General features: G+C 42.1%; 2 protein-coding genes across 2 annotated transcripts in view; both read right to left on the bottom strand.

Annotated features, from left to right (window-relative positions):
* The window catches only part of RETREG1 (reticulophagy regulator 1), a 60,401-nt gene extending 54,738 nt beyond the window's left edge, over positions 1-5,663 (bottom strand). Inside the window, exon 1 of the mRNA XM_061995842.1 lies at positions 5,399-5,663. Coding sequence (XP_061851826.1) covers positions 5,399-5,643 — 245 coding nt within the window. The 5' untranslated portion in view covers positions 5,644-5,663. The remainder of the gene's footprint in view (positions 1-5,398) is intronic.
* Positions 5,664-11,942: 6,279 nt separating this feature from the next.
* The window catches only part of MYO10 (myosin X), a 158,860-nt gene continuing 146,953 nt past the window's right edge, over positions 11,943-23,849 (bottom strand). The window contains exons 34-41 of the mRNA XM_061994767.1: positions 22,978-23,101; positions 21,442-21,739; positions 18,950-19,157; positions 18,246-18,382; positions 17,249-17,369; positions 14,243-14,695; positions 13,687-13,878; positions 11,943-13,325 (exon numbers count right to left, since the gene is read on the bottom strand). Coding sequence (XP_061850751.1) covers positions 13,215-13,325; positions 13,687-13,878; positions 14,243-14,695; positions 17,249-17,369; positions 18,246-18,382; positions 18,950-19,157; positions 21,442-21,739; positions 22,978-23,101 — 1,644 coding nt within the window. The 3' untranslated portion in view covers positions 11,943-13,214. The remainder of the gene's footprint in view (positions 13,326-13,686; positions 13,879-14,242; positions 14,696-17,248; positions 17,370-18,245; positions 18,383-18,949; positions 19,158-21,441; positions 21,740-22,977; positions 23,102-23,849) is intronic.

The raw sequence follows: 23,849 nt of genomic DNA on the forward strand, positions 1-23,849 counted from the left end.
CCTGTCCACCACCACTGATGAATTTCTCAGATATATTCTAAACGAACGTGAGTATTTTGAACAGTTTATTTTCTTTGTAAGGATTTACATTTGGGAAGAATTATTTCTTTTTGTATTATTTTTTGCTCAGTATGCTTTCAGATTTGAGTGTGGTGTTGGGAAAGCATATATCTGAGAGGAAAAGAAAAGGATTCTCAAAAAGCTGAATTATTGTTGTGGTGGTTTTGACTAGAGTGGTGAGCATAGGGATGTCATTTGGACTTGTGCTGAAAGCAGTGCTGACAATACAAGGATGTTTTAGTTATTGCTGAACAGTGCTTACACAGGGTCAAGGTCTTTACTGCCTCTCAGACTGCCCATCCAATGAGCAGGCTGGGGGTGTACAAGAAGCTGAGAGGGGACACAGCCAGGACAGGTGACCCAGCCAACCAAAGGGATATCCCATACCATGTGCTGTCATGCTCAGCAATATCTGGCGGATAGAACAATATCTATCTGGGGGAAGAAGATGGAAGGATGGTTAGAGGAGTGATGGCATTTGTCTTCCCAGGTCACTGTTAGGTGTGATTGAGCCCTGCTTTCCTGGAGATGGCTGAACACCTGCCTGCCCATGGGAAGTGGGGAATGAATTCCTTGTTTTGCTTGCATGCATGGTTTTTGCCTTACCTGTTGAACTATCTTCATCTCAACCCATGGATTTTCTCACTTTCACCCCTCCCATTCTCCCCCTCCATCCCACAAGGAGGGAATGAGCGTGTGGGCTGTGTGGGGCTTAGTTGCCAGCTGGGGTTCAACTGTAACAATTGTGTACCTGAACTAAAGCCATAGGGAGTAAACTATTAATATATTTCAACTTGCAATTTCAGTAACTGGGCTTATAAAAATCCAGAGCTGAAATTAAAACCTGAATGTAGATAGCCAATACAAGGTATACAGAGTGTCTGTGATCTTCTTACTAACCACACCTGATGGCATGAGGAGGGGTTTAGATGGACAGAAATCACATGATCCTTGTACAAAGGATTACGTGAGTCATCCTTAAGGAAGAGACTACACACACTGCTGGGGGAAACCAACACCAACCTCACAACCCTCAGGCAGTGCTAGAAAACACTAATCACCAGAGTAGCCTTCAAGGAATAACATCACTAGCTTAAGATCGCCACACAATACAGACAAGACCAAGAAGAAAGTAATCTTTTGTAAGCAGTGAACCTTAGGAAGTCCACTTAGATGTCCTGTTTGGCTGAGCAGTTCCTTGAGGACTACATTTCTAATCATACCCATGATCAATGCTCACAGCAGGCAGAAATCTACAGTCACCGTCCTCAAACACTTGGAATGGAACACAATAACACAGCTGTACCAACACAGAGAGACTTACAGATAAATGTGGTCACTGCACGTGTAGTAAGTCAGTTTCTTTCTCATTACAAGGAATAAAAACCCAGATGCAAGCACACACTGTGTATGCACACTGCTGTCTAAATGTGCAGAAATCTTGCTTTACAGGAAAGCTATCCATCAAGATGTAGTAGTGGCAGCCTTTAGAGTTTGTGTGCAAACACCTGAAAGAAATGCTTAGCCTAGTACTATTTTCTTACGTCAAAAGAATAAATTACTGAACAAAAAGTACTTTGCGATCTTTCATGATAAGTGTTATCATTGCCAAGAAGAGATTTAAAGCAGGAAACACTTTAATAACAAATCTTAAAGTGAAATGGACACTTCAAAACAAACTGTTCAATAAAAAAAATCTTAAAGCAAACAATATATATAGAACAAAACCCACCAAACTTCTAAAAGCTTAATATGGTTTTGTTACTAACTTTTAAATAGAAACTAATTTTTTTTATCTGGAATAACCTTCCTACCAGTCTTTACTTGATGCAATGCAGACAACAGTTCAGACACAATTTTCAATGGCAAACTTGGCCAGGATACCTATCTAAATCAAGGAATGGTATTTCTGTCTTAGACAGTTGGTCAGTTAATTTGTTCATGCAGTACAATAACGTCATATAACCTTACTGAGAGACCTGCAGGAACATACAAATTTGTATATCAGAAAGCATTTGAAAGTCATAGAATCCTAGAATCATTTAGTCTGGAAAACACCTTTAAGATCACCAAGTCCAACCAATAACCCAGCACTGTCAAGCCCATCACTAAACCACGTCCCTCAGCAACCATGTCTACACATCTAGTTTTAAATACCTGCCTGGACAGTAAGTAAACTACTTCCCTGGGCACCCTCTTCCTGTGCTTGACAATGTTTTTCATTAAGAAATTTTGCCTACTATCTGATCTAAACCTCCCCTGGATCTGGGCTAGCAATGAGAACAGCCAACAAGGTAACACAATAAATTCATTCGACAAGGAGAGACACATTTTACTCCCCCTCTTCCCAAGAAACCCTATGGGAATCAGTCATTCAGACAACTGGTGAACAGATGCAACTGGTGAATTTAGAAATGATCTTACAGATATTCATGTATTATTTTTGAAACATATGTCTGCAAATATAAAACATACATTTGAAACAAACCACAAAAGACATATAACAGTACAGAACTACTAAAACTTGTCCCCCTGACCTCATGGAAATATTTAAGATGATAGAATGGGAGAAGAAAAATGAAGTGCTGCCACAATTCCCTCTACCCCACCCATACACACACAAGTGTAATAACTAGGCTAGAATAGTAGCTTAAAATCTAGGACTGATTGTTAATATTTGTCTAAGATTGAAATTTATCAGTCATCAGCCTAACAGAAGAGGTGGCCTAAACGTCTGGCACCAGCACAGAGTTTCTCTGTTCTTGGGTAAATCACTCACTTTTTCAGTACTAAGCCTGTAAAATAAGGAAAAAAATATTTCATTTTCCTCATGGGGCACTTTGACTTTAGTTTGTAAACTGCCCACAGCAGAAGAGTCCAGATCACATTTCAGATGATTAGGTGCTAAATGATATTAACTCCTTGTTGATTTTAAAGATTTTCAATTGAGGTAAATTTTGAATGGGGAGTGAACTTAAAGATCTTCATGTTGAATAAATAACGTGACAAACGCTTTTTCAATAACTATATTTCTTTTTACTTCAACTGCCACCTTGCTTCAATAATTTCTGAGAAAATTTTATGAAACATTTGTTCACTAAATACATAATATGTATATATAGGGTATATAAAATCTGAATTTTATTATAAATACACATGAAAAAACTACACACTTAAACAATTGTTTCATTTTCAAAGTGTCAGATTTCACAGGTTTGTAAATGAGGCCTTTCCTGATGTTCTTCAGTCTCAAAATACGAAGGTTTACTCCCTATCACACCTGCTCTTATGTATTTCCCAGTTTGTCTCCACCTCTCAAATCTCCCCAGCACTAGGACAGCGAGCTTCCTGCTGAGGTACGCGGCCACCATCACCATCCCCTCAGTAGAAGCAATCCTTGCTCTGAGTTCTGCCATTCTATCTCATCTTGACAGTAAGCAAGCAGAGTTAACTATAAATTTTGATAAAGTAACTTCAAATACTGGACACATAACAAGTTGCCAGTAAGACTACCAAATGGGATTTATTATAAGCATTACACAACACACTATCTACCTTGCTTATGACCAAAACTGGACAAAAGAGCAGCAAACAGGTGGCCCAGCAGTTACTCTGTTTTTTTCTGTAGTGCTCAGTGACAGAACAAGGGGTAACAGGCACAAGCTGGAACACACAAAGTTCCACTTGAACATGAGGAAGAACTTCTTTATTGTATGTGTGAGGGAGGCTTGGCACAGGCTGCCCAGGGAGGGTGTGGAGGCTCCTTCTCAGGAGGTTTACAAACCTGTCTGGATGCGTTCCTGTGCCCCCTGATTGAAGGGAACCTGCTTTAGCAGGGAGTTGGGCTGGATGATCTCTAGAGGTCCCTTCCAACCCCCACCGTTCTACAATTTTGGGACACTATTTCTGTGTCTCAAGGAACACGTTCTGTTTGATGCTGTCCCTGAAAATTTAATCAGAGCCATGTCACAAAGAAACAGAAACCATTATGATTCTTCCAAACGACTGAAAGAACAGATGACCTCTGAAGTACACGGAAAATGAGAGCAAAACCATGTAACCTTCTCAATGAAAGGATTTACCAAAGATACCTTAGAGCAAGACGGATAATAAAAGTCAACATAAATTAGACATCACACACATTGCTCCTGGGATTAAAGAGGATAAAATTACTTTGAAAATATTTGCACAGAGAGCTTTTCTTGTGCAACACAAAGCTTCAGGAAGTTCTCTTTCCATGACTCGGATTCCATGTTTAAACATCACACTGTTAAGGTTATTGCAAACTAAGCAGAGTTCACAATTAATTCACCTCTTTGCTTGCTTGCTTCTCATTCACTGAAGAGGAAAGGAGGCAGTTCTAGTCATAGAAAAGGAAATATAATTTAGTCTTACGAGTCTCAAAATTGTTATTAGGCAGAACACTAACTCAAATTGCTCTACATGAGCAGGCAGGCAAGCAGCAACATTTTAGATCAGAAAACCTAGTGCTAAAACCTAAGGCCAGAGAAAAGTCCTGAAGAAGTTTCACAAAGACAAGTTTATTTCTTATAGAAATAAACTGAAGAATTGTTACAAACATAACAATAACCACATCCCCATTTTACTTTCTGGGTTTTATTCAACAAAACTGTATCTGACTAATTAATAAAAGCTTAGTCAAAACGAAGAGCTGGTGCACTGCAGTAACATTCCCACTGTCTCCATTCCACAAGGCCACTACTAACTAGGCCACCGATGTGGCAAAGCACGCACACCCAAAATGAACTGAGGCAATGGACCGCGGCGGCAGCGCAGCGCTACCGACGGGCTTTCGAGGCCTCATTTCACGATGATTCCAAACTCTGCACAGAAATGCAGAGGCTCATCGCTCATCTGAACCGCAACAAACGCAGCTCCTCGGCGGGGCGTTCCGCAGCCGCCCGGCTCAGCTTTGGGCCGAGGCTCCTCGCTACTGTATGAAATACGGCAGGGAGCGGAGTGGTGGCGTTGTCAGAAAGCAGAGCTGGAGGGTGAAAAAACCAGACACGGCAGATAGACACAACGAGAGGGGCATAACCTGTCCTACAGTGGCGGTCAAGGCAGAGCAAGCGATGGCGCAGGTGAAGGGGACACCAAGACCTGCCCGGTGGAAGAGGCGGGGGAGGGTGTCAACTGCCCTCAAGGAGCGGCCAAGGGAACAGCCGAGAAAGTGAAGCGACGGTGGTCGGGGACGAGCGAAGCCCATACCGGTGGGAGGAGGCTCCCGTCACCGGGCAGGGGCTTTCCTCTCCCGGGGGAGGCGGTCCCGACGTCGGCCCCGACTACCCCCCACCCCTCCCCAGCCATGCTGGCTCACCAGAAGAGCAGGTTGGCGCAGACGAAGCCGCCCAAGCTGTGGAGGGGCCGCTCCCAGCTCAGCGCCGCCGCGATGCAGCAGCCCACTGCCAGCCCCGTCTCCCCCAGCAGCGCCACGGCCGCCTCTCGTGACACCTCCGCCGGTTCCACAGCCCCGACCGCCGCTGCGTCCCGCTCCTCCGGGACCTCCGGCTGCTCCCCGCCCGCCTCTGCCTCGCGGGGCTGCGCGGGCACCGCGCTCGCCATGGCTCGGTGGCGGCCGCGGAGCTGCCGCTCGGCGGGGCGGGGCGGGGCGGAGCTGGGCCGGGCCGAGCCGGGCCAGGCCGGGATGGCGGGAGGCGGGGCGGGGGCGAGGCCCGGCCGGGCAGCGCTGCCGTTACCCCCCCACCCCACCAGCGCCCACGGTGACGTCACCGCGAGGCGCGCAACCCCCCCCTCCGCTCTGAGGGCAGGTGTCACGAGGCGCTGCGCCTGCGCGTGACAGGTGCCGGGGGCGGGGCCTCGGGGGGCGGGGCGAGGTCACGTGCGGGGCCGCGTGCCGCCGCCCGGGCGCGCGCCCCCTCAGGCCCTGCGTCCCCTCAGGCCCTGCGTCCCCTCAGGCCCTGGCTCCCATCCCGCCTCCTGCCCCGCCCGTACGGACCCGGGGTTAAACAGGAGATAGGGTTCCTGGCTGCCTTCCACTTCAGGTATGTGGAGGGCAGGTGTTCACCCAGGTCGCAGAAGTGACCAGGGGAAAAGCGTGGAGGGTTTTGTTTCCCAGCAGGGAAAGCTGAACGACATTTGCTTACTTGATTTGGAACCTGGTGTAGGATGAAACCCACCAGAAGATGTTACTGCTCAGATTCCCCCTTCATCTCATTGTGTATATCCCACGTCTCCAAATCCTAAACAAAAAAATAAGAACTAAGTTGTTGTCACAGTGCTGGGAACTTCTCCTGAGAACAAACACCTGAGGAGTTCGATGGCTTCCATCTGCATCTTCAGTATCCAAGAAATGCACCTGAAAAATCTACACCATGTTGCTCTGCCATCTTTGCTACTAAATATCTGGCTTTCAGATATTTTTTTTTTCAGATTTTTTTTTCTGGAATCCAAGAATGTGGGTCCCAGTGTAAGCTGCGTGACATTAAATAATTTTTATTGCAAGAGTAAAGTAACCAAAACATGTACTCTGAGGTACATGAACAGTAGGATAATGGCAATATAATCCTATGGCCCTATGGATTACAACCGTGGCAGGTTTTAGGAAATCTTCCCTTAACAATATTCCACTGCTTTTTTAAACATTTCAGGATGCGTGTGGACTACAGATATGGGAACTATTTCAGATGTTTACTTCAGTGTGAGAAGAAGAGAGGGATGATTAATTCCCAGCCACTCAAAATTTAGATGTCTTTTTTTCAGAAAAATGGTAGTAAGTATGTTTTCTGGCTTTGATCTTTCTCTGTTTGGTGTTTTGCCTGCCAGGGTTTAAAGGTTTGTGTGCAGTTTCTGCTGGGAAAACCAGGACTAGCACTCTGTGTGGTTGCGTGTGTGAGCTGTAATGCACAGCATTAGGTGCAGGTTAGGGACTGCTGTCAGGGACTACCATGTAAATGATGGGTGAAAACTGAGGAGAAAGCTTTCTAAATGCTTACATCAAAGGAGCATTCTAATGCTTATGAAGTATGTCTGAAAAATCTGATGTCAGCATAGGGTAACATTGTTGAATTCAATTGAGGATTCCAGCTCCAAATAGTGTGATTTTTCTTCCCCCTCCCATTTTTTTAAAAAAGAAGCCACCGTGTTTTACATTTGCTTCATTTCTTCACACAATCATAGAATAAGTTAGTTTGGAAGGAATGTCTGGAAAACATTTGATCTGACCTTTCTTCCCATATACGCACTCAGAGCACCTTTGTGTTTGGCTATGACATGTTGTTTTGTGTCGTGCCCAGATTTGTTCTGAATGTCTCTGAGGACTGGAAATTCTACAGCACTCTCTGGGCAACCCATTCCAACATCTGTCCCTGTTCATTGTGAAGAATATTTCCTTATTATCTATTAAAAATTTCCTATTTTCCAAGTTTTTCCCATTTCCTCTAATTTCTTTGGTCTGTACCTCATAGGGGAGGACTCTGGCCATATCTGCTCCATAACCACACATCAGGTACATAGCAAATAGATCCCTGTTAACCTTCTGACCTCCACAATGAGTGAACCCAGCTATCCCAGCCTCTTCTGCATTATGAACTCTATAAACTTAGTGTCATATGTGACATGCATACTGTGCACCTTTCATTAAACTTACTTCTGCCTGAAGCTCCATGTGTGCTTTTGTGGACATTCTCCTGGGTCTCTTCATTAAACTCTCATTTCTTCTATAGTTACTATTCAAATGCAGAATAATTTCCCAATTAATAATTAGCAGTTTTATCCTTTGAAACATCCAAGAGATCTCTATTGTAGAGCATTGTTGAAACTATATGCCAAACTGATTATTTTATTTAACTGTAATAGATCATAATCTTAAACCATGGAGCAGGAACATGTTAAGCGTTGTGCTCTGTTATGCAAAATGTAATTAGGACTGGGACAAATCTGAGTATTTTACATACAAGTTTGAATATCAGATTAAAATGTCAGCAATAGTCCTATTCTACTCTCATTTTCTAACATGTGCTTTGGAAACAGCATTTGGGGCCTCATACAACTAAGTAACTAATCATAGTTAGAGGAAATGGCATAGAAATGCAAAGGCATAATTACCATCTAGTCTGAGGGAACATCCACTGCCTGCCAGAAACACTTTAATACTGAGGCTGTCCTCTACTGTTTCTCTCAGACATCAGCCTTTCTGCTTGCTGTGGTCTTTTTAGCTTCTTGAAGTAACCATAGGATAGCAGAATGAACACAGGTTTTTTTTGTGTGTGTCAGATACAACCATAATTTGTCCCAAATTGTTATTTACAGAAAGAATTTGAAAGTTTTGATTTGGTATTGTGTTGTTTTTTCTTGTTTCCTTATTTTTACTTATGTGTTCATAATTTGTGTTTTCCTTCCTTTATCTAAAAAGGAAAGACAATTTCTGAGAGAACATGATTTAAAAAATAAAACCCCCAATACCTTGTGATCAGCAGGATGATGCTGTTTAGAATACTTGGACTGCCTTTTCTGGCTTTTTAGTTATACCAATCTGGAAAACAGAGCACTGGCTGAGAGTGTCAGCTTCCACTGTCCTGCTGTGTGAGAAGGGGAAGATTGCTTGTGTCTTTCTGGTACATTAATACTCCATGTATCTTCCTGACCAGCTCTTTGTCTCCTCTTCTTGTTTGAATTCTTTACAGATGGAGATGACCTCATGTATGTGCAGTGCCAAACCTAAGCAGGGTGTAATTTCAAACAGATTTACCAGGTACTTTCCCAATGTAACTAAAGAAAAAACATAAGAACTCGGAATTTACAAATCAAAACTGTGGCTGACTTATAAAACAAATCTTAAGAAAGGTCTGTGCTTGCAAGAACTTGTAAGTGACTTTAAAATGAAATCCTGTGTTGCCTGAGGTTATAAGACTGCTTAGCATGATCATGCTTGATTATGGAAGACCATATTAGTTGGTAGGAAAAAATTAAAACTTGGTGCTTTTCACACCAGGTCTGCAAAGACAGGGATACATTTAGGGAAAAAAATAAATCAATGAGCATAGTCCAGGTGGGTTTTGAATGTCTCCAGAGAAGGAGACTCCACAACCCACCTGGGCAGCCTGCTCCAGCACTCCATCACCCTCACAGTGAAGAAATTCTTCCTTGCATTCCTTTGGAATCTCTTATGTTCCAGCTTATACCCATTGCCCCTTGTCCTATCACTGGACATCACTGAGAACAGCCTGACTCCATCCTCCTCACACCCACTCTTTACATATTTGTAAACATTAATGAGATCACCCCTCAGTCTCCTCCAAGCTAAAGAGCCCCAGCTCCCTCAGCCTTTCACATCATAAAGGAGATCTTGAGATTCTGTGTGATTCTGTGACAGCATGCTAAGCAAAATGAGACTGAAATATTTGTTGGGCAGCTGGAATCCAATTGGCCTTGTAAGCTAAAACTACCAGGTGCTTCAAGATGAAAAATTTAACAAGCATGGAAAATTTATATGACTGTTGATGTTATTTCTTATCCAGAAATGTATTTTGGGTTTCTTTTTCCTCGTTGCTGGGTTATGCTGCTTCTTAATGCCTACGAACTCATAGCTTTAAGAGCAGAATCCAACAACAAAGTAACATGGAAGAATTGTGCTTGTGTTTTAGTTTTTCTGTAATACAGATAATGATCAGTCTGCTCTGATACCCCTGCATCAGAAATTCCATTTTGTGTGGTTGATGTGTGTGAGAAAAACATTAAATGTTCTGTTCTCAAATGCAGTGTTCTTTTGTGAGTCCAAGTTTAAGTTTTGATTTGTTAGTGTGGCATTAGATGGATAATAAAGAGATCAAGTTTAAATTAGAAAGGATGATAATTCTGATGTAATTGTTTAGGATGTGAGGCAATGGAATTTGCAAAAGAAAATGTCTGTTGACAGGCTCAACAGCTATGGTCAAAGCCAGTTAAGAAACCACTTAAAGCTGAATCCTGGAATGGTGGGGTTTGGAAGGGACCTCTAGAGCTCATCCAGTCCAACCCCCTGCTAAAGCAGGTTCCCCTTGATCAGGAGGCACAGAAATGCATCCAGGTGGGTTTGGAAACTTCCAGAGAAGAGACTCCACACACTCTCAGGGCAGCCTGTGCCAAGGCTCCCTCACCTCAACAGCAAAGAAATTTCTCCTTATGTTCAAGTGGCACTTTGTGTGTTCCAGCTTGTACCCTCTAGTTTTGTCACTGCGTGCTGCAGAAGACTGGTCCCATCCTCTCGACACCCGCCCATTAGGTATTTTTAAGCATTAATAAGATTCTCAGCTTTCTCTTCTCCAGGCTAAACAGCCCCAACTCTCACAGCCTTTCCTTGTGAGAGATGCTCCAGTCCCCTGATCATCTCTGTAGCCCTCCACTGGACTCTCTGCTTTTAGCCCAGGAACAGTATTGTACAGTAATTCACTTCTTTGGATCGCTGCTGCCCTCTTGTGTTTGCTTCCCATGACTGCTGTAGCATGCGTAGTTTTTGGTGTGTTAATACCAAGGGTCTTGTGTCTGTTGTATAAGATAATGTCAGTGGATTCCTTCAAGATTAAAATTATGAGATGTTTACTTTGTGATGTGAGTTTGACTGGCAAGAATAACTCAGTAGTTTGAAATAAATAGTGGTAGATAGACCAGAAGTCCCATTAACCAATTGCAAATTCCCATCCTCACAATCTCCCCCACCTTGCATGCTCACCTTGTGTACCTGTGTTGTGTATGAAAGTACATCTGTTTCACAACACAGCTGGTAGCTGTGTTCCTGTATCTGGCAGAGTGAAATGCAGTGGGTTTCCAGGGCTGGCCACCATACAGAATTAGTTACATTCATGACAGTGGTGTCATTATTTGCCTACTACCCTTTTGTATTTACTTCACAAAGCTGTAGAAGGTCTGTAGTGTCTGTGCTATGAGAAGTAAGCCTGTCAGCATTGAAGAAGCTGCCAGCGTTCTGCCCAAACTGCTGTAGAATGGACTTATGCCAGCATGGCTTGTAGTGCTGCAGCACATCTGTGTGAAGTGCTTGTACAGGTGCAAACCTGTGGGTACCAGTTATAGCTGTATGCCTCAGAAATGTGGGGCTTGAAACTTAGGTTTCTGGGAAAAAGCTTTTTGGGTGAAGAAATTTTGAGTAGCCCTGCAGTGCGAGATGGGTTGTGCAGCAGGAGTGGAGCTCTATTCTGTCAGGAAATGATGGCTTGCTTTGAGTGATTCTTTCTAAACAACTTGCATATGCAAAAACCCAGAAATGTTTCAGTCTCAGATAGTATGTGTGTGTAGCTATACATACTGGAATTACAATTCTCTCATTTTTCTTGCCTTCCTTAATTTCAGTTCACCTTGCTGGGAAGGTGGGGACATAAAAGGAGTTGTGTTAATTAGCAAGCCCTTAGGGACTAAGGGATAGTGCCACAGATGGAGTCACTAAAAGCAGCTGCCAGTTGGAGGGGGGTGAAGGGTTTCTCACAGCAAGCCCTGTAGTCCCTAGAGGCTCTGTACTCTTGTAAGGGCAGCACATGCTGCACTGCCATGCTGTGGCTGGCTACTGAAAACAAGCCAGCTTACTAGCAGCTGTACTTGCACCAGCCCCGAGGAGTGGAATTGCTCAACAGTCCTTCCCCTTTGTCCTGATGCTGTCACTGACACAGAGCACAGCACTGAGGAGACCTGCCCCATTACAACACAAAGCACATGAACCTTTCCAAGCAACAGCCTATGTGTGCGTATACATATGTATAGCCTACGCTGTGTTCCAGGCTTGGCTCCTGAGAAGACACATGAAATTAGGGTCTTGTTCCGAGTCCAACTCAGTATGAAGTGGAAACAGAGCACATCACATGTTTTTTCTTTATTGCTGGACTTTTTTTTTCTCTCTTTTCAGTAAGCAGGCATGATTCCTTAAAGGCTGAGGTTTTTAATAACAGTAAGGTTTTTCAGGTTTCTTTTTTTTTTGCTGTGGACAAAAAGATACCTTTGATCAAAGTTTTGCCTTATATTACAGTATTTCTGTACAAAAATAAAAGTCCAAAATCAGCTTATTATTAGCTGATATTCCCCAATTTATTTACAGGGTACTGTTCAAAACCTTCATCAGGCAACCAGGTAAAATAGACAACTCTATATCAAAGCAGTTGCACTGCACAACTTTGTGTTCTCTAGTCAACTCTGAAGGGCTGTGACCTTTGGCAGTCAGTCTGGGTTGGACAGTCCAGCTAGAATTACGAGTGATGTCTTTTAAAAGGAAAAGAAAATATTGAAAACTTAAGCTGGCATTATGGAGTATTGAACTGGTAATTGTATTTCCATATGAGGGTAGTCTATAAATATTCTCAGCTACATCTCTCTTTATAATACAGCAGATACAGGATGCAGACTTCTGCTACTTATATGGTAATACATATTTGCCATAGGAAAATCAAGGTATGAAAAATTTTGGGATTTACTTGTTAATAAAACTGCTGATAACCATACAATTGTCACAACTATAACTCTGAACTATTCAAATGTACAGAAAGACTGTTTACACCATTGCACATACTTTTTTTCCCTTTGCTTCAAAAGACTTGTGAAATAACAGAATAAAATTAGTCAAATTTTCCTGACAGCTCAAGTAACCATGCACAAGGTGCACATCCATGGAAGCAAGGGGAAACAAAACGTTGGCGTCCGTCGGGAAGGCTGCCAGCAGCTCTCCAAAAAAATATACCTTGCTCTTCTTCCCTCCCTCTTCCCACCTGTACACAGGCCAGCAGGTTAGTGTAGAATGGATGAACAGAACTTTGTTTTCAGTGTTCCGAATGGACAAAAAAATAGCCTTTTGACTTTTATCAGCAATTTTAGGTCAATGCAAGTTGGGTTTAATGTTGTAAGGCACTTATTACTGCTTGTATTGCAGTGGATCAAGTCTTAAGGCATTTGTTACATCAACTGAAGATAATGATGCTTTGGAAAGTTTTGAACGAGCCAGCAGTTCTAGTATGTGACTGTTTCAGCTGATTTTCCCTTCCCCACCCTGTGGTCTTTCTAAAACAATGCTTGAGGGTATTTTTCCGTGGAAACTCTGGTTCTTGGTTATCTTGTCAACAGACGTGATCAGTATCATCAGGTCGTTTGGAGGCCAAGCAGAGATATGTTCTATTTAGAGCACGGTAGAACTGGTTTTGTTTTCACCTGGAGCTGCCCTGGCTTCCATGACTACTCACGGACCGAGAGGTGCTGTAGCGCTTTTTCACAATCATACTGATGTAAGCTTTCATCAGCTTCGCAATGTCAACCACCTGCCAAAAGTGCATACAGAGCAAAGTTGGTGTTAATAAGGTAACAGGATGTGACTGCATTTCTTTATATGCCAACAATATAAAACTGTCAAACTTTTGACATGATCCTCCTTCCCACAGTTAAACAAATACAACTACTGAGGCACTTTTATCCCTTTGTCTTCCCTTTAGCTTTACAGGGATCTCGAATAAATCTGTAACATTTGCAGCAATTACTGAGTGCTGAGGGATATGGTTTAGCGACGGGCTTGGCAGCGGGAGGTTAGTGGTTGGACTCGATCCTAAAGGTCTTTTCCAACTGTAATGATCTATGATTCTAAGTAGCCTCGCTGGCAGAATGGAAAGAGCACCAATCACTTACCTCACTCGTTTCAAAAAGCAGTTCTCTCTCATCCACCACAATCTTGTAAGTGTTGGCAAGCGGTGCGCCAAATGACAAGATATGTTCATACTGAAACACCTCCAGAGGCCTGCCTTCCCCGCGCTTGTAGACGGAAACTGCATCGGCGCTGACTCCCAGCCACAGCTCCTGTGGGAATCCCCCTTCTTTGCACTAGAGGGAAAAAATGCAAATTAACAGCAAAGGGAACAGTGGAGCCACACAAGGCTTGCTGCTGATGTTCTTGTCTGGAACCATTTTTTAAGAAGTGCCTGTTGCCTGTCCCTCTTTGAACATGGCCTTTGACACTTCTCAAACTTGCCTGTGACCCTGATATCAGGATGGCACTCTATCTGTACTTTATGCTTAACTGGTCGATTTAACTACTGACTGTGCTTGCTAACGACAGTATGCTTTTAGTATCAAACATATTATTACATCAACTGTCTGAGCACTGTTAGGGTTTCACTACTCTGTAACAGAATCGTCATCTGTACAGAACAAACCGTAGTTGGAGTGTTCAGGAGGTCTTACTCACCTCGACGTCAAAGAGTGTTGAGCCATAGCCAGGCCATTCCTTAATCAAAGCCATATACTTTGCCATGGCCTGCTCCTGGTTCATCCTCTGGAGTTTTTTCCATTTGTCAATAATACTAGTCCTGCAAGCTGAGATTTCCTCTTTGACCCACATGTCTAACATCTGATCTTCCTCAACCTTCTGTTTGCTGACAGAGCCACTGCGAAAACTTCTCCGCAGCGTTCCTTCAAGGAAGCTGGCTCGCTTCTTCTCAGCCTTCTCTGCTACTGTAAATGTTTTGGTAGACTGTGTAATCCGAGACTTCAGCTTCTGCAAGGGATAGACTTCCTCCATGTCTGGGATGGTGGTATGTGGAGTGTGATCTCCCTGAAGGTACTGAAGGCGCAAAGCTGCAAGAACCTGGAGGGTTTCTTCAGGAGCAGGATAATGTCCTCTAATCACTGCTTCGTGAGCCTATCAAGGGGAAAAAAGGTAGTAGCTTTTAATGTACAAACCAGTCTTTGAAAGGATTAAAAGATAAGTGGGAAGTAGATTTAGTGCTAGGCAAATCCAGGATCTGAAATGAATAATCCATTAAATAAAATCAAATGTGATAAATCTCTTGGCAAATTTGTTAAACTGGGTAGGACATGGTTTACCAGAAGAACTGCAAGGCAACCTAGGAACTTGTCAAATGAGAACTACTGTTATTAGTACAGCTCTTTGTGAACTCACATATACAACAGCAACTGAATTAACAAAAAAGATAACAAAACATAAAGGGGAGAAAAATCAGGACTTAACATCTGATTGGAAGGAAGCCATCTGTGTTCAAGGGCATCAGGAAGAAACGAATATCTAGTTTTGCTTATTGCTATCAATAATCTGCCTGTAAAAAAACGACGTTTCCATCCAAACAAGCCAAGCCCTAGCATAGCTTTGCAAGAAACCTCTCTGAGGGAAAACAGTAAATCTTCAGCGAGTCCCAGGTGAAGTCAGTAAAATGTCTGTATGTTACAGTGGTCTGCAGCACCAGGGATGAGATTCTGAACCAAGCAGACTCTTTTGAATCCTATCTCTTTGCACACATCTTCAAACCTTTGGAAATGTGCAGCAGCACTTTTGTTTTAAATGTTACACTAGTAGAGGAAACAAACAGAGATGATGTCTGGAGATTACAGAATTGCAAGCAGCTCAGTAAACTGAGAGAGGCCATTCACACCCAAGCAAGAGCCAGTTCATTTAGCTCTACACTTAGGATGGAGACAAAATGTGCCTTTAAACACATGGGCTGATTTAGCTGAGATTGCACACATGCAGGAGAAAAAGCTGTCTCATGGAAATGTAAGACCAATATTAATGAGAAAGAAGAGCCAAAATATTTTCTTCAGCACCTTATTAATTAAAGGATTCAAACTTTAAAATCGTGGAGGTTACAGAACTAAAACTGATGGCAAAAAGGAACTTTCTTAATTGGCTGAAAAAATTTCAATGCTTGACATCAAAAGCAGACAATTAGAAAAGAAGAACAGAACTGATGTTAGGATGTAGTAAGTCACCTATTTAAGGTATGGCTGGAATATCCATGGTAGGGATTGAATGTGCCATGCTTTGTAACTGAAATACCATTGGTCTTGGTAAGACAAAATATCTGTCTAAACACCAGTCAGCACAGAATGCTCCATGAAAACAATCTGCATCAGCAAATGTGCTTGTTTTAGCTCTTCAGAGGGAAGACTAAATCTGCCTCTTAAACTGATAATGTAATGTTAAGATAAAAGCTCTGGCAGGAGGGTTGGACTGGATGATCTTTTGAGATCCCTCCCAGCCCTTGAGATTCTGTGATTCTGATGCAGAGATCTCATGGATTTTATTCATACTGTTTGAACTTCATCCCAAAGCAGAGGCATTAACTGGCTGACTCCTCTGTATGCAAGGACAGTCAGAATGGCAATGTTTCTAAGCCCTACCAAGGCAATCAATTGCCCAGATCCTTAGCCAACAATATGCAATTCTGGATTGAGCTACAACAGCAGGCTCAGGAAAGAGACTTTTATTAGACTCATGATGCAATATGGTACCTTAAAACCTGAACTGTGAACAAGGAAGAGACATTGTATTTCAGTGAAGATGTTTCTGATCCTGAGGGAGGGGAAAAAGCTTTAAACATACGAAAATTGAAACATGTCAGTTCTGGATCACATCAGGCTTGCTTACCAACAGAACGACAGTGTCTTGGCACTGCAAATAGCCTCACACAGAAATCTTTATCTCTAGTGCCCACTTGAAAGAATTTGTCTGCTGGAAGACTTTTTAGTCATTTGCAATATACCAGAAAAGGAGGAGGTCAATCACAAACAATAAATGCCACCAGTGAGAATTCCTGAGCAGGACTTCATAGAATGGAAATCCAACCACTGATGCATTTAGTTTTAATTATAAATCAATTTCAATTATTTCATGTTTTGCTCATTTAGAACTCAGCATATTAAGTGCATTTCTGCTTATCACAGCTATCTTATGGTTACTGCTGAGACTGGACTGATTTGTTTTACTATGGTGCCAACAAAATAATCAGCTTTTGAAAAAAGAATAATACACTGTTATCTGATTAGTTCTGTACAGTTGCCAACACGGGTCTCTAAATAATTCATTTGCTTACCAGTTACACATTTTTCACTTCATTTCTTGCACTTTCTTAAGAAAATGCTTTCACAAGAGCAAAATTAAAAGCATTATCCTACTCTTTTTTATCCAGCTTAGACCCAGTTATCCACTTTTTTACCACTATACATAAAGCAATTCACAAGTACTACAGAAGTAAGAAAAGTCCTAACATTAGACAAATCCTTTGTGCCTCACTTCTATGAGGATAAGCCCAATTTGATGAGTGAACTGCATTCTTTGCACTTGATGAGTAGTAGTGCATTTAATTAAACAGAAGCATGACCAAAGCCTGTTCTGCCTAGATCTCTTGCTTTTTTCCTCCTCTTAAAAGTGCCTCAGAACCAAACCTATATCCTTTACCTGTTCACACATAAAGGCAAATTCCACACTATCTTTTGGGACGTTTTCTGTGTCCAGGAAACAGTAGAGCTTGAAGTAGAACTTCCAGTGCATCTCCCCAGGTTCAGCGGTGGCAGCAAGCCTGCAACATGGTGTGAAGGAGAGAGAGATCAAATCTGTGATATCAAACTCCTTTCTAAATTGTCACCTGAAGAACCTAAGCAAGGCATCAGTTGAGTTTTGCTTTGGAGAGAAAGGGGGAGATATGTATATATATAGAGAGGTAGAAAGATGTGTGTGTGTGTGTATATTTAGAGCCTACAGCAAAACCAAGGATTTACAAATATTGACTCAGGTCTCAGTCAACTGTTTATAACCCAAATTTTCTTAAATTTTTATTTGTGTCTCAGTAAGGTGTTGATAAAAGCCACATTATTAAGTCCTGTTATAAAATAAGTGTTACACAGTACCTCAGATATTCCTTTTTCCCTTCCATTATGTATGTGGATACAGGAAGCTGATTGCCATGTGTTATAACATAAAGATGACAAATGAGTATTTAGACTTGTGTTACATTTCCTTACTGTAGTGCTACAGGTGGTTTCAATTTTACTGGTAAGAAAAATGTTGTGAGCTGTACTGTGGTGACTTCCTTGTCAAGTTAGGCAATGGGTAGTCAGGATGGCAATGACTACCTGGAGTTCAGTTCTCCCAGTATTGGGGCAACCACAATGCCAGTAATGGTAGAAAAATACATAGTAATGGAAAAGAAAATAGTGATGAGAAATATTCCTCTACTAGTGTCAAGACAGAGGAAAACCAAACACAGGTGAACAGGTGCTTCACTAATTCAAGAAAACCAAAAAGAGATGCTTTTGTTCCAGGAATGGCCATGTGTGTCACTCACTTGTTTCATCACAAACAAGCGAGAGAATAAAAAATTCAGCATTATCAACATTGGAAATTTGTTTAATTGCTACTTATTGGAGTGGTGAGAGAGGAGGAGAAGGGCACTCACTTTTCAAACTTTGCCAAGACATCAGCCACAATGGTTCTGCTTTCAATTGCTTTATCAGTAGTTCCATTGTATTCAAACAAAGCAAACATATTTCTGCTATCCTCCATGGCCAGGCCACGAATGAGCTTTTCAACCACCTAATGAAAAACAGCATGTGATAAAACCCATGGCATGGAAAAGCAGCATCACAGAGTAAGACAAACAATTAGAAGAAAATGCAGAACTAGGTTTTACATTAGGCTAAAAACATTCCTAACATATTCTCATCAGCAGTACTAACTATTGTCCAATTCCACTTGAATTTTGATACTAAATAATGCTGATTCTTTCAAAATATGCACGTGCTACCTCCCGATTTTCACCAACTCAGCAAGAGTCTCTCAGTCTTAAGAAGCAATTAGGCTCTCACACACACAAATACCTCCTTATTATTAAGTTATTGCACTAATGCCTCTCTACTGAATTGCTTAGTCTTTCCTGTCATTTTTCCTGTAAAAGGGAACAACAGTTGGGTAATCCTCTGCAGAATAAAGACAGCTTTTAGAGCAGGGATTTCTCCAGGAGAAGTCTGTAAACCTTCCCTCCTTTCAAAGGACAGACTGTTAGAGAAATCCCCAGTGCTTCCAAAGTTCAGAGCTACTGCTAAATGGATGTAACGGGACACACTGATTTTGTGCCAAAGCCATTGCGTCACCACTTCTCACCTCTCCAGCTGTAGTGTGCGAGTTGATGGTAATCTTACAGGAGCCCCCACCATGGCAATAAACAGTGGATGTCATTTCCTGCCGGCCGATCAGAGCTTCGATTTCATCCCGTGATGGAACAAACTCTCTGCATTTGGTTTTCTTCAGAGATTCATACGTAAAAAGTGCATATTTCTCCATTTCAGTTCCTGGAAACTGGTCACGAACCCTGAGAGACAAATATTTTTACTTTAAACTGCCAGTCTGTGAAATAGGAAGTTTACTTATTTGGGAACGTTTTTGTTTTTTCTTCCCTGCAAATACTTCTGCATCCAGTACTCTATTTGTTTGACACTGTCAAGGAAAGTGTTCTAAGCTGTGATTTACTGTGGGATAACTTCATAGAATCATAGAATGGTAGGGGTTGGAAGGGACCTTTAGAGATCATCTAGTCCAACCCCCCTGCAGAAGCAGGTTGACCTAGATCAGGTCGCATAGGAACATGTCCAGGTAGGTCTTGAAGACCTCCAAGGAAGGAGCCTCCACAACCCCTCTGGGCAGCCTGTGCCAGGGCTCCCTCACCTCAACAGTGAAATAGTTTTTTCTTATATTTAAGCAGAACTTTTTGTGTTCCAGCTTCATCTCATTACCCCTTGTCCTCTTGCTAGCTACTATAGAAAAAAGGGATGTCCCAACCTCCTGACACTCACCATTGAGGTATTTGTAAATGTTAATAAGATCTCCCTTCAGTCTTCTCTTTTGTAGACTAAACAGCCCCAGTTCCCGCAGCCTTTCCTCGTATGAAAGATGTTCCAGTCCCCTGATCGTCTTGGTGGCCCTGTGCTGGACTCCAGAAGTTCCCTGTCCCTCTTGAGCTGAGGAGCCCAGAACTGGACACAGAACTCCAGATAAGGCCCCACCAGGGCAGAGCAGAGAGGGAGAAGAACCTCCTTTGACCTGCTGACCACACTCTTCTTGATGCATCCCAGGATGCCATTGGCCTTTTTGGCCATGAGGGCACATTGCTGGCTCATGTTTAGTTTATTATCAATCAGGACTCCCAGCTCTCTCTGCAGAGCTGCTCTCCAGCAGTTCAACCCCCAGCCTGTACTAGTGCAAGCTTATATACTTTCATCATTTTGCTTTACAAACCTAATGGGAAAAAGAGAATCCCTGAACTACCTTTATGGTATTAACTATAGGAATTTTATAGGGACTCAGTTTTGAAAGCACTGTAACTATGAAAGTGTTCTTGGAATCAACTTCCCTTTTTGTCAGGAACAGTTGTTGAATGAAGACTAAACTGCACTGAGGTGTGGTGGGAAAAAGCAATAAAATATCTAGGACTGCACACTAAAGATACTTGATTTCTATTTGTGATTTCCTTAAAGACTCTCTCTAGACCTTACTGTTCAGCAGTTACTATTATGAGCATTCACTAACAGTGAATGAACGCAGCTCTTATTTATTGAAAACTGTTGAATTTGGGTAACTTTCAGTACAAAGTGTCTCTACAATATTACCAGCTATAAAGCATCAGCTTCTTAGAGCTACTGAGGTTTAATTTATGTGAAACTGTGATTTGTGATCTACAAAGCATAACAAGATTACTGCAGGATTACAAAAATGCTGTAAAATGACTACACACCCACAATGTTGAAGCCAATCTACAAATGTTGTATCAGCTGCAATATTTTTAACTAGGCCACAAGTTTGTGAGCCGAGTTAAACTGAGAAAGTGAATCAATGTTGGATTCTTTCATTTGAACAGATCTATGAAGTGACTGATATTTTTCACAGCCCTTAAACTCTGGTTGAAAGGTATATCTTCAATACAAATATTTAGTAAAGAATTAGGTTTGGCAAAGTGATTGACAAAGTCCACGCTCTAGCACAAATGCAGACAACACTTTTAAATAACTGAGAACAGTTTGTTCTTAGTGGACTAACTTTCCTAATGACACATTCTTCATTCTTCTGGTGCATCACAGCAAGAGGCCCTCTACATTCTGGTTAATGCTGAACTGTAAACAAGGATTTAGTGGTTTTTTTAATGGTCTATCTTTAACATTTACAAACAGACATTTTTTACCTCAAATACAACTTTAAATATGATAATGTTCTTTTATGTGCCTGATGCATACCTCCATTAAGCTAAAGTGAGCAGAATGAAGAATTTTTAACAGGTTGGCTTGGATAGTTGAAAATGGGTCCCAGAAGTACAAGCTGCAAGTTCTTTAAGCAAGTTTATACAATCACAGCAAACCTCTCTTTTGCCAATGTTAACAACTTGTGCATTCAGTTCTGTTTGCTTGATTCTTCAAATGAGAATAATTCCACCTAAATCAACCCATACAGGCTTTTCCTACGACACTTGCTTGTTAGAACCAGCTCACTAAGAAAGTGCCTCTCTGCCTTACTTCAAGATAACTAAACACCGTCACAAGATCTGGTGGAGAAAGCAGTGAGCGGAGAAACTTCTTTTCTCGCTTTAGTAGTTCAAAGCTTCTCACCTTTTGAGATGGAACTTGAGATATTTGAGGATGCTGCGGCTGGGCAGAAACGTGCAGCTCATGCAGGTGAGGATTTGCCAACTATACAGGTTTCCCACACTCCCAGGGCTGGGCACTTTATTGGTCTGCTTGATGAGCTGACAGTAGAGCTCATCTCGAAGAGGTCGTAAATCATGGCCCGTTTGGAGGATACCTTGGATTATAGGGATGGGATCAGACATAGACTCTAGCTGCTGTAAAGAATTAAATATCTTGATGGCTTCATCCTGCAGAGTTGTGTAGCCTTTATCTTTCAGCACTACAAAAGAAAAACAGGGAGAGGGGTGCTTAGGTTGAGAGATGAAAGAGAAGCGCTCAGGCTTAATGTAGGAAAAGCTTAATGGTCTTCTGTGCCCCTCATTATGCAGGGTTATCAGAACAGATCTTTTCCATTTCAAATGAAAACTCATGAGCTATTTTGCTATTGGATTTGTTCAGAATTTAATGAAAACCTATTTTGACATTTTCTGTCAACATGACTTTAAAAGCATATCTTGCTTGATCAGAGTTTTTTTGACAGAGAACCTTCCTCCCAGAGCTATCCACACTGCTGAAGTGTCTATCACCATCTTGCTGTCAGAAGAAAGTGAACATCGAATCAGACTGTGAGGTAAAGCATGACTGTGTTATGGAAAGTGACAAAGCTAGATGGCATCACTCTTACCTACAGCAGTAGCATTTCAATTAAACCCAGACAATGCTACTAAAGTAAGTCAAACTAAAGTCATTGCCATGACACTGCAACTTGCTTCTGAGTGCTGGAAAAGGTGGTGACTGTTTTGTACTACAGATTATTCAACGTGGGCTAACAACTTTTACAATCTACTTAGAAAAGCCATGCAATTTGTGGGTTCAAGAGATGGAGGAGATTTCTCTGATGTTTGAATCAGTTAGGCCTACTAACCATCAAAGCACAAAACAGTACAGATGCAAGTCAGGAAGTTTCTAACCTGACATTATACTCTCATGGAAGATTACTAGAACTCAACAGCAAGTCAAGGCAATAGCTGAGCACCTGTCCTTCTCCGGAGGTACACTTGGTATGGGATGACTTTGGCAAGACTTCTACCTCAGAGGGAGCTGGATGTTTCCTGTCCATGGGGAACAGAGACCCCATGCTGCACTCTTGCTCCCCATATAGGGTAGGAAGCAACAAGGATTTGAAAAGGAGAAAATGACTGAATAAATTTGGTTTAGTTGCTTATTTCAGTGCAAGGCTTTTCAAACTCAGTCTTCTTTGCTGTGTTGCTGAGGGTAACAAGCTTGTATTACAGCAGCAACAGCAAACTTCCCTTCTGTGACACCCATGCAGGAGCCCCACAAGCCCACAGCTCTCTGCCAGACAAGCTGCTATTCTCTGCCTCCTGGAAGAGAACAGGGAAATTTGTATTCTAAACATACAGTTTGCCTACTGTTAGTTCACTACAGTCTGTTGACTAAGAAATCCCATCCTCTGGCCTTTCATCAGAAAAAGTGTTTGTATGATTAAACACTTACAGTTTAGATTGATGTCCCCATAGGGCAGTGGCAGTAGCGGCGAGTGCAAGGGATGATGAGTGTAACGGAGAATAGGGTTCCGCTTATAAATCTGTTCAACCACATCAGCGTTCAGGCAGTTTTCCTATTGGGGTAAGAAAAAAAGCAGCATTTGGGGGTCTGACATTAACAATAATGCAATGCTTTGTGCCCTTAGGTTGGCTGTGAAAAAATTAGTCATCAGGGTTACCAACACTATTTGGTGCTTAATCCCGCTGTGGGTACCGCGGCTGCCCTGGCACTCTGCGCGCTATGAATGCTCAGTATCTGCTAACCTCAGGCCTTGCATAAGCTTACCTTACCTCTGCAGTAAAAAACAAACAGCAGCAGAGCTGCAGGAGACAAAAGTGAAGTATCATAAATTTTTTTGAAGCGTATTCCCGCTTTCCAATAACTTTTGCTCCAGTGTTTCATAACTGGAGATACTTGTACTCAAGCTTTATTTTAAAACATTTCTCCAGCATAACTAATTGACTTTTTTCAGTTGGAATCTACAGGACACAATGTAACAAAATAGCCCAGAAAAACTGCTGTTGTAAACCTGATGCACCCACTCTGATGTCTAAATACTGTTCTTTCTTAGGCCATGTTTGAAAGATGTGTGACCACTGTCTTCTGTCGACCTTGAACTTCTGCATATGTCTGCTGCTCTGAAGAACAGAGTTCATAGCTTTGGAATTTGGGACTTCATACTTCTTTTCCATGAGAGAAGCGATGTCACTAAGAAAAAAGGTTAGTAGCAGTTCTCCCCTGCTTTTTTTGGTCTCTTCTGCGAATCATCATGTTGTCTCCTGAAAGCACATTAGCAAAAACCTCCAGAAGGACATTCTCTG

The sequence above is a fragment of the Colius striatus genome, chromosome 4, assembly GCF_028858725.1.
Source record: "Colius striatus isolate bColStr4 chromosome 4, bColStr4.1.hap1, whole genome shotgun sequence".
NCBI classification, from domain to species: Eukaryota; Metazoa; Chordata; class Aves; order Coliiformes; family Coliidae; genus Colius; species Colius striatus.